At 41.1% G+C, this 17,038-nt stretch overlaps 1 protein-coding gene across 2 annotated transcripts in view; it reads left to right on the forward strand.

Annotated features, from left to right (window-relative positions):
- The window catches only part of ptprub (protein tyrosine phosphatase receptor type Ub), a 194,804-nt gene extending 181,047 nt beyond the window's left edge, over positions 1-13,757 (forward strand). For both annotated transcript variants that reach the window (XM_080895361.1, XM_080895362.1), the window contains 5 exons: positions 350-664; positions 3,126-3,251; positions 5,118-5,275; positions 10,967-11,102; positions 11,209-13,757. In XM_080895361.1, the coding sequence (XP_080751487.1) occupies positions 350-664; positions 3,126-3,251; positions 5,118-5,275; positions 10,967-11,102; positions 11,209-11,271 (798 nt within the window). In that variant the 3' untranslated portion in view covers positions 11,272-13,757. The remainder of the gene's footprint in view (positions 1-349; positions 665-3,125; positions 3,252-5,117; positions 5,276-10,966; positions 11,103-11,208) is intronic.
- The last annotated feature ends 3,281 nt before the right edge of the window (positions 13,758-17,038 follow it).

A 17,038-nucleotide genomic window follows, 5' to 3' on the forward strand; every position in this document is an offset into this window, starting at 1 on the left:
ATTCATTATGGATAATTAGTATGCAACATTTCTTTTTTATTTGTTTTATTGCACTCAGCTTTGTTACGCAGTTTGCCAATCTTATGCTTTATTCCTTTTAAGTTAGTTTGCTGATGCTCAGTGTATCAAAGACTAAACCAATTACCATCATTGGTCTTTTTGTATTCTCTTTTTTCCAGTCCTCCCTCCTCCTGTCTCGTTCACTTCCTCTACCTCCTCTTTCCTAAGATCTCAGACTTCTCTGCAGTGCCTCATCACCCCTCACATATTCCACTTTTAAATGGTTTCTCAAATTTCACTTTATCCTCACCTTCCTCTCACCTGGCCTCTTACACATTTCCATTTTCAGACGCTGAACTCTGTGACTCCCCACGTGGATGTGGAGGAGTGCAGCATTGCTCTCTTACCCAGAAACCGAGAGAAGAACCGCAGCATGGATGTCCTCCCGCCCGATCGCGCCCTTGCGTTCCTGGTCACGACAGAAGGGGAGAGTAACAATTACATCAACGCTGCTCTCGCTGACAGCTTCCACCGGCAGGCTGCTTTCATTGTGACCCCTCACCCTCTGCCGGGCACCACGGCCGATTTTTGGCGGCTGGTTTTTGACTACGGCTGCACGGCAGTGGTCATGCTCAACCAGCTAAATCAGTCAAACTCTGCCTGGGTAAGGTCAAAGTGTTAGGTACTTTTTATTGCCATTGATTTGTTGACACTGAAAAAAGAGAGAGATGTCTTAAAACATTTGAGATCTGACACACACACACGCACGCGAGCACGCACACACACAGAGGAGCCACTGTTTGCTGTGCAAGCTTTTACTCTCAGTCTTGGGGTTGTATGAAGTTTATTCGAGACTTTCCCTGACATCCCCCGCCTGTACAGTTTCTGTATCTTACTGTGCTCGGGATTAGTTCTTTCATGCCATTTTGTTGGGCTTTGATCCCTGACCACATTGATCTCAAGGCATGACTAGATAACGCTCGCCCCAGTTTTTCCTTCCCTTCTCAAGCTACATCTCTGAAGAATAGGCTTGCATTACCCTCCAGCCACATCTTAGATTTTTTTTAACTAGCTCACATTTTTTCACGAGCATATAATTTTTTTTTAAAAATAATTTGGTTTAAATTATTTTTAAACCAACAATATTAAAAATAATTAGGGGAAACATAATGAGATTAGTGGTCATTACTTGTCCTTTTTAGCCTTCAGGACTTTTAAAGTCTTTGCTAGGCTAAATCCTGAACACTAGCTATTTCATGTGGTTGGAGCAGGTGAATAAGGGCTTAAGATGACATTAGGCAAAAAAAAAGAAAAGAAATAAACTGTCATGGAATTTGAACAGATAAGATCTGTGACTGCCACACGTTATTGCCATTTTCTAAAGTCTTAAAACAGAACCCACGGGGAGCGCGGAAGGCTAATTAACAACAACAACAATATGCTGAAAAGTTATTATGGATTTCTCTACCCCAGCAGACCTGTCTTTTCCATGTGGTCATGCATAATCATATCTTTCACATAGTTTCTTCTGATTACGACATAAGAAATCATTATAAGCATTGAGCAAACATGAAGCGTGTAGTTTGCTTTTGTGTCCCTAAAGAAAAGTAATGATTTCACTCTTCAAGCCATTTGTCAGCTGGAAGAAACAGGATTTAATGAGCTTGTGGTAGTAATATAGGAAACCAGACTGAGAAGCTGATCAAATGTAACTCCTCGAGTTGTAGCAGAAGGAAACGCATAGTCTGTGAAAGAGCCAAAAGCTGGCACAACCTGACTGCATTTTGTTGGAATTAAGCTTAAGGAGATTGGCAAGCTTCCAGTCCTTAATGGCACATAAATAGTTGTGCAGAGAGAACGAGGTTGCTGAATAATTAAGCTTGCGGGACAGGTACAACTGGGTCTCATCAGTTTGGCAATAAAGGAAGAAGAAATCTTTGCAGTCCAGTAATGTAGCCCAAGGAAAAGCATTCAAAACAAGTGAGAACAGTCCTAAAATAAGGATGCAGCCTACAAGAGTCAAAAACAATTTAAATACATAAGTCTGCAACACAAAGTAACGCTGGCCTTCATCAATTTATTATTAGTACTGCTAGAAGGACAATTTAAAGTACTTGTGTATAGTCTCATAGTACCTTGTATTTACAGTCTTGCATAATGAATATGGGCATGAATAAGGAGTGAGTTGCAGAGTTCACCTGTAAAAGCCAAAGGCACTGAAGATAATAGCTCACGCATTCTCCTTTCTGTCCTTTAGGCATTAGATTTACAAGGTTTTCAGTCCGTCTTTAAATATTAACTTTGTGAAATATGTATTACAGTGCATCAGATCCTTGAAAAACAGGCGTTTGGTCTAAGATGGAAAAAATTGAAGAAGGAAGAAAGTAGAGCCCAAACAATACTGGATTTATAAATATATATGCTAAGACAGAGATACTTATTAGTTTTATGACTAAATGTGAAAGCTACCAAATGCAGTTTGTAAAAACTGTCCTCAAGCGTTAAACTATCAGTATAACCTCCAAAGCCGTGACGAGCATTGCTAAAATGTTAATAAATTTTCTGAATATTTCATCTTTACTGTTGGTTTACACATGTTAAGTGGAGAATAGGTGCTGTGCTGTTTTTTTCTGGCTGTTCTTTGCAGCACCTTATCTAATCTAGACAAAATAAAACAAATGCAATGATCCTATTCAATCCCACTTTTCATCCACTCCCCTTTAAAAAGTTTTCATCTCGTTTCTTTCGGCCCGTGGGGTCTTGTCTGAAAATTGAGTTATAGCCACTTTAAGATGTCCACTGCAAGATCTTGTTATAAACTCTGTTATAGAGTTCATTTGCTGGGCTGCGGTGCTCTGTCTCCCTCTTGTTGAAATCTCTCAAAGCACATTAGGTCTCTCCCTTCGCAATGCTTCTCTAACTTCTCTAACTAACACTAGTGTGGCTTTTTAAATTCCATGAAAACACACAGTAACCCAACTGCTGCTTTTATTTTAATAAACACCAGCAGCAATTGATAATCCAGAGGTCTAAGAACAAGTATTATGGCCACAGCTACATAAAAATGCATTTTCTTTCAAGCTCAATCACTAATGAACTCATCTCTGCCCATGTTGTTTGTGCAGCCATGTGTCCAGTACTGGCCGGAGCCTGGTTTACAGCAGTACGGGCCAATGGAAGTGGAGTTCCTGTCTATGTCAGCGGACGAGGACGTCATAACTCGTCTATTTCGAGTCAAGAACGTCACGAGGGTGAGTCATTGTCATCCCAAAACAGCCAGCGCAGGACATTTTATTGAGCTCGATGATATTTCACAAATATTAAGTTAAACTGCTTTAGAAATGTATGAGCGGGAGGTTTTACCTGCAGTACATTCAGAGCCGTCACCTCTAACGTGCACCTGAAAATCTAGAGAAGTATTACAGGTGGTTTAGATAAATGTTATACATCTAACATTTTCTACAATATCCTTTATGGATGCAAACTGAAACTCGGGGTTTCACATGAGACTGTATTTCCGTATAGTGTGCGCTTTTGCGTTACTAATGCAAACACGGCAACACTTCACTAGTTTACGCCTCATGGGACAGAAGAGTTTGTCAAATAAGTCCCCTTAAGAAAATACACTCTATACGAGAGCCAGGAAATTTGTATCGAGCACAATGGCAGATGAGTAGAAGTTTTATTCATAGACTTTATTATACGTACTACAAAGGACATTCTTTTGATATTCAGCAGTCCAGAAAATTGAACCAGAGCCCCCAGTGCTTCCATCAAACATTCCCATGAGAATGATTTTTATTATAAGAATTTTCTTTTTCGTGAAAAACATGCAAGAGGAAGCCATTGACATGCATGCCATAAAGGTCAGTCTTTCGCTTTTTCAATTTCTTCTTGTTATTACCTAGATAGGTGTCTTCCCTCTCTTATGCGCGCGTTGGCATACTAAAAAGGAACCTTTCATCATTGTGATGCCTGCCATATTTTCAGTTGCCGTCTACTCTTTTCGGCAGCAAAGAAGATTTTCTTTTGAATTGCTCATAAACCTCGTCACACCTTTTAAACAGTGCAGCGTTAGGTAGAGCTCTGAAAATAGGCTAGAAACAAAAAAAAATAAGAAGGCACCAGTGGTTCTGTCATAGTCGAGGAAGCACAGTGGAATGTTAGTTTGGTCTTTCCTCAGCTGAAGAGAATTCCCAAATGTGTTTTATATGTAGGACTAGAACATTTTCACTTCACTGTGTTGGCTGTTTGGTTTGTTTATATGTAGTTATGCGTGTTTTATGCTCAGGAATTTACATACGCACATGCTTGCATTCTGCTCAGGATCAAAATCAACCAATTACTAAAGAAATCTGTATGCAAGGCGTTTCCCCTATGCCATTAAAAGCAGCACGACAAGCGGTGCCCAGAACTTCCTGTCTTGATTGGCATCCTCACCTCCTGTGTCGACTGCCCCCGTCATTCCCCTCTCTATCTATGGCACCTCTTTTCTACTCAGCGCACATCACAGTCAGGGAGAGGGCAACTTAACACAGCATGGAAGGAATACAATCACACAAAAATAACGCACACCTCTCCCTCACTCAGCCCCTCTCTGTGCATTAGTGAGTAGATTTCCTTTGCCTGACAATGATATACAAGGGTAGTGAGTAAAAGTCAAAGGAAGTGCATTGTAAGCATATGTACGGATATGTGGTTTGTACAAAAAAGAGCACACTGTGTAAATCCCGCTTCCACTGAGGCAATTCCTCCATGCATCGTCGGTGTCTTTGCCGGCCCAATTTGCATGACTTACAGTTCTCCGCTGGTCCTTAAGTATTGGGTGAGATTCTACAGGACAAGGTTATGAACACACAGGGACCTCTTTCAGACACAGCGCGGGCCCCTCTTACTCCCACAGACCCATATATCTCAAAGTCAGGCTGCTGAGTGAGCACAGCGCCGAATGCCAACACACAGCCTGGGGAGCACTCAAAAGTAGCTTCTAACTGGCTACCACACAAGATGTACAGAAACACCCAGAACAATTTATTTGCCACATGCATACATATATTCAGCAAAAGAGAACAATGGTGTCAGATATGTGTGTTGTGTGCTTTCTCTTGTATCTGAAGCTCCAAGAGGGCCAGCTGGTGATGTGTCAGTTCCAGTTTCTGCGCTGGTCGGCATATCGCGACGTTCCAGACTCCAAGAAGGCTTTCCTCAACCTGCTGGCTCAAGTGCACAAGTGGCAAAGGGAGTGTGGAGAAGGACGCACAGTTGTGCACTGCCTGTGAGTAATGTTTTAGCAGCATGCGTCACGCAGATTGATACAGAAGGCAGTAATGTGCCCATTTCATTTCTGAAAAGCTCTTGCTGCTGTTGAAGACTGCATTTTAAGCCGACACCGTTTTCTTGGTGGGAGATGTCGCAAAAGTATATGAAAAAACATAGGAAATGTAAAATTGGCAACCGATTCTTGCCTTGTTTTTGTGTCGTTATGTGCGATTTGGCACAGTGAGATGCAGCGTGATTTGTCATGGCAGTATTTATATTGTAGAAAATCAAATTGCGCCGTGCTGTGCTGTGAAGTCAGTGGTGTTATATGCGTCTGTGTTGTCCTAAAGCCCCGGAGAGCACACCCTGCTGATGAATATGAATGGGCCGTCCAGCTCATTGCCAACCCATCACACGCTCATCCCCACCGCCCCCATCCAGAAGCACATCACTCAGTGCTGTCACACAGTGTTACCCACGACAACCAGGAAAGAGATTATGGAGATCAAATCAATTATAGCTTAATACAGAATGCGATGGTTCTCACTACACTAAATCCAGCACTGCCAGAGCACTGACGACGATTGATTGCCTTAATATTGCTTCTATACACTGCAGAATCTCCCAGGCCCACCTGGCTGCGTTTGTCTCAGGAGAGAGGAAGTGGCTTGTCCTTCATCAGCTTATTGATAGCGTTTTACATTTATGATGACCGGGCGAGTATACAAGGCAAAAATGCCACACTATTGTGTTATTTCTCAATTTCAAACTACTTACAGTGTTTCTCATATAGCTCTTCTTATGTTGTATAAATATTTTATATTCATATTGTGTTTCAATTTAAACAAATGCTGTTTTTATGAGATAGATAGGAATTCAGATACAGGGTCATCAGATTACTGTTTGTTTTCTGCTTACACTCTACTATTGTTTTCCAGAATTCAGTTAAACATGTATTTCATACTGGAAAAATAAGACGAGTACATATAGATGATATATATATGCCGTACTGCGGAAAAGTCTTGAGCCTCCTATCATTTCCTTGTATTTTGCTTCCAAGGATCCAGATTTTTATCTTGTTATCTGTTAAAGTAGTCTCGTAAGATAAATAGTTTTTTTCTGACTGTTATGTGTGACAACTCAGCCAAGAGTCAATATACCAGATTTAAATTGTATGTTTTAGCACTTTGTTGCTAGCTTAATTTTCCAGCCTGGAAATGACATCTTGATGGAGAACAGAACAAAAGGCAGCCAACATCAACACAAAGAAGAGCTTTGAATGTTCTTCAAAAAGCCTGGAGAACTATTCCTGACTACTTACAGAAATTACAAGAAAGCTACCCAAGAAAGTTCAGGCTGTGTTAAAGAATAAAGGAGGCCGTAGCAAATACTGACTTTCAAGCTGCCTGTAAAAACTCTGTTTTTGCTTCATGCACTGTATTTCAATCTATGTTTGCATCTTTCAAGAAATCACTGCTCCTGTAGCATAATACAAAGAAATGGGGGATGGATCTTCTGTACAGTACTGCACATGCACCCACTGCCCACCATATGTTAATTAAACTCATAATAAAGGTATTAGTCTAAAGCGGTGCTAACAGTCTAAGCATGCTAGCACGTTCACCGTGATAAAGCTAACATGCTGATCACAGACAGTATGAAAAATGGATGTAGCTACAATTACATCACCATAGTTTCTAAAGTCCCATTTTGAAGTCTTGAGATGGATTTTTCCACCATTACCTTCTTGGTTGCAAAATGTTAAAATGCACACTCAGTGGGGCTGAAGACTTGTGGCTGAAGCTTGTTAGCCAGTGAGGGTTTTTTGTGTGTGACCCGAAATGAGGGACTGAAACCATAAAATCAGCAGTAAAGTGTGTAAAGAGGCTGAGTCAGAAAGCTGTTTTTGCCTCAACTTCTAAGAGACTGGGAGTGATTTTGCAGCCACAGCTATCGCCCTCTGGTTTCTTTTGGATGGAATAAAACCTTCCAGGCACTTCTGCATTTGACCAGGAAACAGCATCTATGTTTTATTCTTCCTATGATCCTGATATTTAGCCAGTAACATCAGCCGTGATCAGTTCAATTTTAATTTTATTTATATAACATCAAATCACAACAACTGTCGCCTCAGGGCACTTGAGGGTGATCACCATCAAAATATAAAGTCTTAGAAAATGTTATATATACTAAAACTGTCCTATTGAGGGTTTCAGATAAGAAAAAAAGCACCCTGAATGTTGGCACTTGCTTTAATGACAATCCATTTGGTAGCTGTTGAAACATTCCACTCAGAATCACAAATGTCGCTCTCGTAGTGGTGCAAGGGAAAAAGTAGACCACCAACGGCAATCAGATACCTTTTGGGAATCAAAAATGTTTATGTACAAATATCCAACCATTTATTGGTGCTGTATTTCAGTCTGAGCTAATGTGGTCAGTTTGACTGCACACAGTGCTACACTAATAGCATGACTAAGTATATATTATAGATTGCAAATTATATCAAAGGATCAAACTAATTTGATGCATTAATGAAGAAGGCTTGAACTTTTTTTGTCAATCACTTGCCAAATTTTTATATTCCATTTCAAGAAATGTTTATTTCATGGCATACACTTTGTTAAATTATGCAGTAGTGTCCCATGAGCGAAAACAGCCACGAAGCCTCTTTTTTTTCTTCGATAATGCTCTCATTTCATGTTTTACGTTCACTTGGGCCTCCTACTCCTAACATAAACCGGTAGTTTAGAAAGAAAATACTGCACCACGGTAAATGGTTAATGGCCTGTATTTGTATAGCGCTTTACTAGTCCCTAAGGACCCCAAAGCGCTTTACACAACCAGCCACCCATTCACGCACACATTCACACACTGGTGATGGTAAGCTACATTGTAGCCACAGCCACCCTGGGGCGCACTGACAGAGGCGAGGCTGCCGGACACTGGCGCCACCGGGCCCTCTGACCACCACCAGTAGGCAACGGGTGAAGTGTCTTGCCCAAGGACACAACGACCGAGACTGTCCAAGCCGGGGCTCGAACCGGCAACCTTCCGATTACAAGGCGAACTTCCAACTCTTGAGCCACGATGACCCAAAGCAACTCTGACTTGCATTCTTCCCACAAACCACCTATTCTTTGCTCACTACTGATTCCAACCCAGTCTGTTACACGGTTATACAACTGTTATTTAGTATTATGTTTCTTTTCTTTGACACAAGAAAAACAAACTTTAGCTTTTTTATTAACTCAAATAAAATATTACACGAAACTGCTAACAGCTACTAAATATCAGGATTATGCAATGGTAATGTTACACAGCCCCAGAAGGGTCATGGTAGAAATTTCTGTGTTGACAGTTTGTCTGCCCATTTGTTATTTTCCCCTCACACTCGTCAGCTTGCATTAACTTTAATTAAGTTTTTCCATTCCCTCTGGACCATATATTGTATGATATAGTATGTATTATAAATAGACTGCGGCTGCTTTGACCACAGGCACCTTTACCTGTGCTCAGGAACAATCTGTACCTTTTGGAGAAAGAAATAATATCTTGATGAACTAAATCAACCAGTCGTCTTACCATCAGCAGCTAGTATTAATTGAGACAGCTGCTGGGATCATTAAATGATTGCATGACCCGACACTGCGATTGTGTTGGTGGTCATGTATGTACTGAAAGATCTTTGGATCTTCATTATCACGACATTAGTAACAGGGCAGCACAGCAGGCACATGAGTGGCCAACTTTTACCATCTCAGACAGTTTTTAGCCTGCACTTGTTTTGTGCCAGAGGCAACCCCAAACCATCCTTGGATATTATCAACACTGTGTTTTATATTATAATCTTTTGTACTGCCTCGACAGAGTCATTGATGCCGTGCATTTTTATAAGCATTGCACTGAACTTCCTCTATAGGTCAGCTGTGAGCGTCCAAGTAGAGGAAAACTGAAATGTGTGCTGCATGCAAAAGCCGTGAGTTTTACTTCGAGGGTGATGTTCTTATCTCTCCATATTTATTCACACCCTGGGAAACGCTAGATTGAGAATAAATATGCCAGTTGGTCCAACATTATAATAGGTAACTAAAACTAAACTAAAAACTGAAACCAGATGTGAAAAAATATTTCAGTAAAATAAAAACTAGACTTTGAAAAATTACAAAACTATGATAACTCTGTGTTGGTCAAACCTCGGATTAAGGAGGAACAATGTGGTTTTCATCCTGGCTGTGGAACGCTGGACCAGCTCTTTATCCTCTTAAGAATATTTCAGTATGTTTGGGTGTTTGAGCCACCAGTGTACATGTGGTTTGTGGACTTGGAGAAGGCATTTGACCGCTTACTGTCACATTGTTACATGCCTTTCGGTCCATGTCAACTACAGTAAGAACCTGGTTATCGTTGCCGGCAATAAGTCAGACTTTTCCCTGGCGGATGGTGGGCAAGGCTGATTCTGTTTGTGATCTTTACGGACAGAATTTCTAGGTGGAGCCAAGTGCTAGAAGGATGCCACTCTCAGAGTCTTATCGCTGTTTTTTGCAGATGATGTGGTTCCTTTGCCATCACCAGGTGATGACTTCCTGCTTGCACTGGAGCAGCTCACAGTTGTGCAGTGGTCAGAATGACCATTAGCACCTTCTAGTCTGAGGGACAAGCTGCTTTTGTTTATGAGTTAGGGGAGGGGAGTGAAAGAGTGAACAGACAGACTGGTGCAGCATCTGCAGTGATGCTGACACGTCTATAAAAACATCGCTATCAATTTACTGGTTATTCTACATCCCTATGTTCACCTCTTATCACAAAGTTCTGAGTGATGACAGAAAGAATGACACTGCAGAAACAAACCCTTTCTTCAAACGGTGGCTGTGCTCAGAAGAGGAACTCAGTGTAGAGCTGATCCAAACGAGGTGGCTCAGGCATCTGATTAGGATGTTTCCTTGGCTGGGTTTTCTGGATAGGCCCGGAACATGCGGCGAGTTTGCATCTTCATCTTGTCAGGGTGTTTACGTCTTTACGTTGACTGGATAAGCTGGAGTTGGCGAAGTTGGAGAAGGAGGTCTGGACTTGGCTGTGACCCGACCCTGGATAAGCTGTAGAAGATGAATAGATAAATGGAAGAAAGGAAACACTGCTGTAGATTAGCCTGGTTATGCTTTTTGTCAGAAGCTTCTTGTTTTTGGTTTGTTTTGTCCGGCTTTGACTCTTTATGATTGTTTGTGCTATTGCACTGAAGTCTCTAAAATTGCTACTGTTATCTCTGACATAAACTGTAGCAGAGCTTTCTGGGTAATGTCCATTAGAGCAGTAAAGAGGAGTTACAGCAGCATCTATCCATAGCACTATGGACTGAACCATAAATGTAACATCTGAACATTAACCATATCCACAAGCACAGCTTTAATCAGCGCAGCCAGAGAGGGCTGCTATGCTGCTTGTGTACATTGATGGCTTTGCCTTTCAAAAGGAGGAATGAGCAGCAAAGGATCCATGTGTTCATCATCTCTCATTACCTTAGTATCTGCAGTGTTTGCATTGTGTAACTTCTCTAACTAGTCCAAATCATGAAGCGATTGAACAGATCTGGCAGAGAGCATTGAGTACTGTCCATATACACATGAATACCTTTGGATAGGTACAGTAGCAGCATTGATTTATGCCTGTACTGTGTAATAGTTATTAGACAATGTATTCTCTTCCACAGCAATGGTGGTGGCCGTAGTGGGACCTTCTGTGCCTGCAACATCCTCATCGAGATGATCCAGTATCAGAACATGGTAGACGTATTCTATGCTGTCAAAACTCTACGCAACTGCAAACCCAACATGGTCGAGTCTCTGGTATGGAAGTTTAGTCTAGTCTGTAAATTAATTGAAAAAAAACCCAAATTCAATACATTTGAGATTTTTGACTCTAGTTTTGTGTTTTTCCTTTTTGTTTCTTTAGGACCAGTATCGATTTTGCTATGACCTTGTCCTTGAGTACTTGGACTGCTTTGAAGGCAGATAGCAACTAAACGTTTACGACAGCAGCAAATTCCCACGCGCTGGAGACAAAGGTCACCCGGTGACCCCCCCATCTACTTAAATGTTTGGACCTGTGAAGTTGGCTTTGAAAGGACTGCAGAGGAACGAGAGCAAAGAAAAAAAACATGGTCAAGGTTCTGACTTTTAACCTTTAATGTACAGCTGTGATTTCCTCCTTGTTGGTGATGTTTATCTCTTTTGATATTTTTTTTTTTTGTGCTTTTCTCGGTCCTATTTGCCTCTTGGACTACATCTTGTATGTGCTAAGGGTTTCTGTAGCAGCAAAACAATATTTGGAGCTGCAATGTGGACCTCTCTCTTCAAAGCAAGGGTCACCTTGGCTGTGTTTCATCATTTCATTCGTACAAACCGAAGACGCTGGATCTAATTCTGGAGTTACAGCAGCATTATTTAAACGTGGAAGAGCTACATAAAATAACGGTCCACTGTGCTCGTGGCATGACTTATCTACCATACCATAAACTGCCTTATTCTCTAATGATAGGACAGATTTATTGAAACCACCAAATAAATCGATAAAGTTTTTCACCTGGGGTAGAAAACAAGAACAAGAGATTTTAAGAGACCTATATTGTAAAGCAGACCAGCCCAGTATTCAACAGTATTGATGCAGAAACTGTACAGTAGTGCAATGTGTTGTATTTTCCCATAATGTTTGTGCTGGATTACCATGTGTGCTACAGGTGGGCGTTACTGGCACTGAGCCTGGTGCCACCGAGGGAGATTCCTGTCTCGTTACTGTCACGGTGCCAATCCCACTGACTGACTTGAATCCTTTGCTTTGTTCTACTGCTTCATCTTGATATATGCCTACAAACAAACACTATGTACTGCATCAGCTAATGTTCTCGCTCCGAAGTGATTGTTTGTACTTTATACTCACCGAAGACAGCAAAAGGAGAGGATGGTGAAAGCTGTTTGAAAGGCATCGAGATGCCACAGTGTTGGTGTGAAAAATGATGCGCCATTAATGCTGTGGTGAAGTGTCTGAACTGGTGCGGTCACACAGGTCTCAGTCTGCACCTCTTCTACTCATTCATTGTCCGAGGCGTTTGGTTGTGCTGTAAAAACAAAAAAAGTCTAAGAAAAGCAAAAAGAAAATCGGGGGTAGGGGGCACTAAGATGGGGTAGATGGTGGGAGTGCCATCTTGGGTCACCGCTCATTGCTGAACATATTTTTTTGATTGCAGAAATGTGGTTTTAAAAAAGTAGTAAAAGTAAGAAGCTGTTGGCCACATACCCTGCTGCTGACTTACCGCAGAGTTGATGGATAAACAAAATCCACTCTTTTTCAGCTGTTGGCCAGGGCCTGGAGAGCACTGGAACTCTTCATGCCTGAATCAATGTAAGAAGCAGTCAGGTTGGGATTTGTGATACACATAATGATCAGAGACAACTTTGAAACATGCTCTTGCAAAGACCCCATTACACAGAGGAAGAGATTTTTTTTTTAAAATCACTTTTGCGTTATAGCCACAAAAATATCTCTAATAAGCTCCATTAGAGATATTTTAAAACATAGGCCTTTTAAAATATGTTATGCGCCAACACATCTCCCGAGACTCCTTTAAGTAGAGGTTTTCAGGGAGGGTGGTAAAGGTATCACTCCAGGACATATCCTAATGAACAAGGAGAGACAGCTTGAAGCCTGCAGAAGCTGAGAAAGGCAACCCTGCTGCTAGTTTGCAGCTCACACTCTGGTTCAGGTGGGATAACCAGAATATGTGAGCAATCTAACAGTATACAAACATCACCAGACTCCCACAGATTCTCAAATAGAGCAGCTTGTTTGTGATGAGGAAGAAGAATGAGGTAGCTACATTGTAGTCAGTGATCTGGCAAAAGATTGCTGAAGGAAGTGCCTGGACACTTTTTTTGTTAAGGGTGGAAGGAATATGTATATACAGATGTATATTATGTTATGTGAATAATATATTATATGTTTGCCCAGAGTAAAGACGTATAGTAAGTAACCACAACATAACCATAAAGCTGAATGTTGCTGTAAATGAGCATTTTGTGAGTTTTTGTCAGAACTTTTAACGACGAGCGTTCATCCCAGCGCTGCGAGCGAAGCGGCTCATGAGGCGTGTTCGGGCGCTCGTTAAGCTTTGCATTTCATTTCAGTGATTTCAGAATAACCCGATCCATATGATTTGTTTCAACCTTTAGCCACGACTGTGAGTGCATTATACTTTTACCATTCCAAAGCTTTTTATTATGACTATTTCTGAGTGACAACTGCCAACACAGGATGTTTGATTTCACTTGTTGTTTTCTGTATGAACCAACAGTACATGACTACTGTGTTTTTGATCATTGTATTTGTGGGGACATGGTGTGTATTTAATGAAAGAAAATAAGAAGAGAGATGTATATCGGGGTAGAAAGATCTTTCTTTTGAGCGATACCAACGATTAACAATAAATGAACAATGGGGGGAAAAAAGACGTTGTCGCAGCCTTTATTGGATGTTCTGTACCAAATACATACACGGCTGAAAAACCCCAACACACAACGTGGTTTCATGATCGGATTGTCAACAGAAGCGCAGACCTGATGGCAAAAGATGGACTTTCTGTCTATATCCCCTCTGACCCACCTGCGGTTTCTCATGCGGATGTGATCTTTTAACATTTTCCCGTCACCCTGAACCGCATTGACCATTTGATCTGACCCGCCTTTCTGATCCCTCACCCTGTTTCTTTTCCCTATCTCTTTTAATCATACCCCTCCACCACACCCTGCTCATTTTCCATTACTTTCAATGTCTTTTCCTCATCGTTTTCTCCATCTCTTGCTTTGCTCCTTAGCTCAGAGTAAGGTGATTCCAGACCACAGACTTCCTCTCTTACCCCGTGGCTACGTTGAATAATGCAGCAGTCCTGCAAACTGATCCAGTCTTCAGCAGAGAGACTAGTCAGATTAATTAGAGTACAAGACCCCCTACTGTTCGGATGAGGACAATGTAGGCTGTGCAGACTTGCCTTTATTTTCTCATAGATTGATTAAGCTGCAAAAACAAACTTTAAAGGAGTGCGTCAGTATATTTAAGTATTCCTAAGTTGGTACTTTTCCACTAGTCATGTTGGTGAAAAGGGCAGGAATACCTTGTAGATTAATGAGGCAATGAGCTATTTTTATGGAGGCAGGTCATTTATACCACCCTATTTAATATCTGCAAGATTTTCTCAATTTCCCTTTTCACCTGCAGAAAGCCATTACAACATAAAATCCTTTTTTCCATCTTTTATTTCTCATATTTGACCGGCGGTTTAAATTAGCTGGTAATTGGAATCTTATCATTTAATTCTGATGGTGTAATGACTGTCGTGGTCAAGGCACTTATCACTTTGCCAGGATCCAACAGGGCATTCTGTCTTATATTCTGTCACTGATGGGCTCGATAGATGTCGGCTTCTCCTCAGTCTCCCTGTTGAGTCTCACCACATACACTCGGATATCTTTCTATAAAACGGCTGTGACTTCCGACAGCTTCTGTTATTGGCTGATATAACGGAGAAAGCTGAAAAATTATCTAGTAATTTGATCAGGTATGATTAATGTTATTGTTAATGGAAGTTTTAAAACAAATATACTTCAAGGTATTTGGATAGACAATACAATATTGTGCAAAGTCTTGAGTGTCCCCCTCATATTTTTATATTTTGCTTCCAAGGAGCCAAGCTGTTACTTTTAAGTGGTCTTAAGCAATATTCATTCAGGTTTTCTTTTAAAGTTGGCCGCCTTTTCACTCATTTTTAGTCCAATCCTTGTATTACACCAAATATAACAGAGTTTAACATAAACGTATAATATAAAAAAAATTTATTTGCACTTATAAGGTGATTCGAAAAGTGCTATTAGTTAAAAGCATGGTGTTCAGTTTGTCCTTAAAAATGTGAGAAAACTGGACAAATGGAGGACAGAGGAAGAAGGTGCATGGCTAAAAAACTATCCACAGCATATAAACAATATGCAGCAGATAGCTTTAGTATCTACAGCATACCAGTAAAGACCAGAGTATGCATCAGGTCCTTGAGTTTATCCATCTGCTCATTAGAAATCCATTCTTAAGGAAGGGAAGCAGGTGCAGTATGCCACATTACACAAGAGCTGCACTGAAAATAAGTAGCAACAGGTCTTATTGTAAAATTTGAAACTTTTGGTTCAAATTATCATCAACATATACAGAGGAGGTCAGTGTTTACATCCATCAGTAAAACATGGTGGAGGCTCTGTCATGGTGTATGGCTGTATTCCAAACGTTGGTGTTGGGAATCTTGTCAAACTCGTTGCCGAAAAGGAACGTAGATCCAGCATGCAATCAGAAAAGCATCTGGATGGCAGTGACGTCATTTATCAGCATGAAAACGATCCCAAACACAATGTTAATGCAGTGTTATTACTCTATTAATACCTATAAAGACAGAGTCCAAATCATCTTGACAGAGAGCACAGAGGCAGCCAACATCCAAGGAATAGCTTCGGTGTCCTTCAAGAGATTTGATGAAGTATTCCTGAAGACTACTTAAACTACAAGAAAGCTTGTCTGAGATAGTAAAGGTCGTGTGAAGGTTCAAAACAATAGAATGAAGGTGGTCGTATCATATATCGATTTTCAAGGTCATTGCAACTGTACAAACCCCATTCCCCCCCCCCCCCCCCCCCCCCTATATACTGTATTTCCATAAATGGTTGCATGTTTCAGTAAATTGCTGCACCTATTTCCAATTTTCCAAGCAAGACCTTTTGCACAGTAAATATAAATTATTCATAGTTTTGTGACTTTTACAGTCTTGCAACTGTAAAAAGAAGCAATGTCTGGGACTCAAAAACATGCTCACTCGTTGCCTAATAGCTACAGAGACATGATCCGGGTTTTAACATCGGCAGAATGCTATTCTTCAAAGCACAGTGGTGTATCTTACTAAATGTTTAATGATTCTTCTTTCATGCCAAATGCTTTGCTAATAGATGCAGATAAAATCCAATATTCTCTGGGAGAATATTGTCACAGAAGCTTCTGCGGGTGACCTTGCCCAAGCCTCAGTCAATAAGTCGATAGAGAAGATGGCATGAAAATAAAGTTGCAGGCTTTTAGAAAGTGGGATAAATATCTGGTGTATGTCTGGGGATGTATTATATGATTCCTTAGGACCAATAGAGACTTAAACAAAGTCCAGTCCACTGAGTAAAGCCATTCTTCTCTTTCTGAGCATTTTTTTTATACTATAAAATCACAACTAAACAAATACACACCATATCCACACTATCTTGTTCTACCATCCTGGTGGTACTCGGCTTCTGCTATAGAGTGCAGCAGACAAGACAGGTGGTTCAGCTTTGTGCTCAGCAGAGCGAGGACAGCGAGAAGAGCCAGCCAGATGGCTCCGTCCACCATGTTTTCTCACCGGTTCCATTGCCACAGTCAGTCTGATTGGAGCCCTTATCTCAACAGTGTGCTCCGAGTTCAGTGAAAGTCATGGTTGACATGAACAAGGGGAAGAGAGGAAGCTTCTGATGGTTCCAGCCTGGATCATGCAAGCAAACAAGGAGCCTGAGACAGATAACCAGAATCAGAGGACACATGAGTGATCCAGCCGTCCCTTTCCTCTTTATCACGCTCGCCTTTCGCTGTTGGGTAGCACAACAGTAGCTTGCCGCCACCACCAACACCGGCCACCTTTAACTTTGGATCCTCTGACTTGTGTCATTTGTGGGGTTGA

Source organism: Rhamphochromis sp. 'chilingali' (assembly GCF_963969265.1).
Source record: "Rhamphochromis sp. 'chilingali' genome assembly, chromosome: 11".
NCBI lineage: Eukaryota > Metazoa > Chordata > Actinopteri > Cichliformes > Cichlidae > Rhamphochromis > Rhamphochromis sp. 'chilingali'.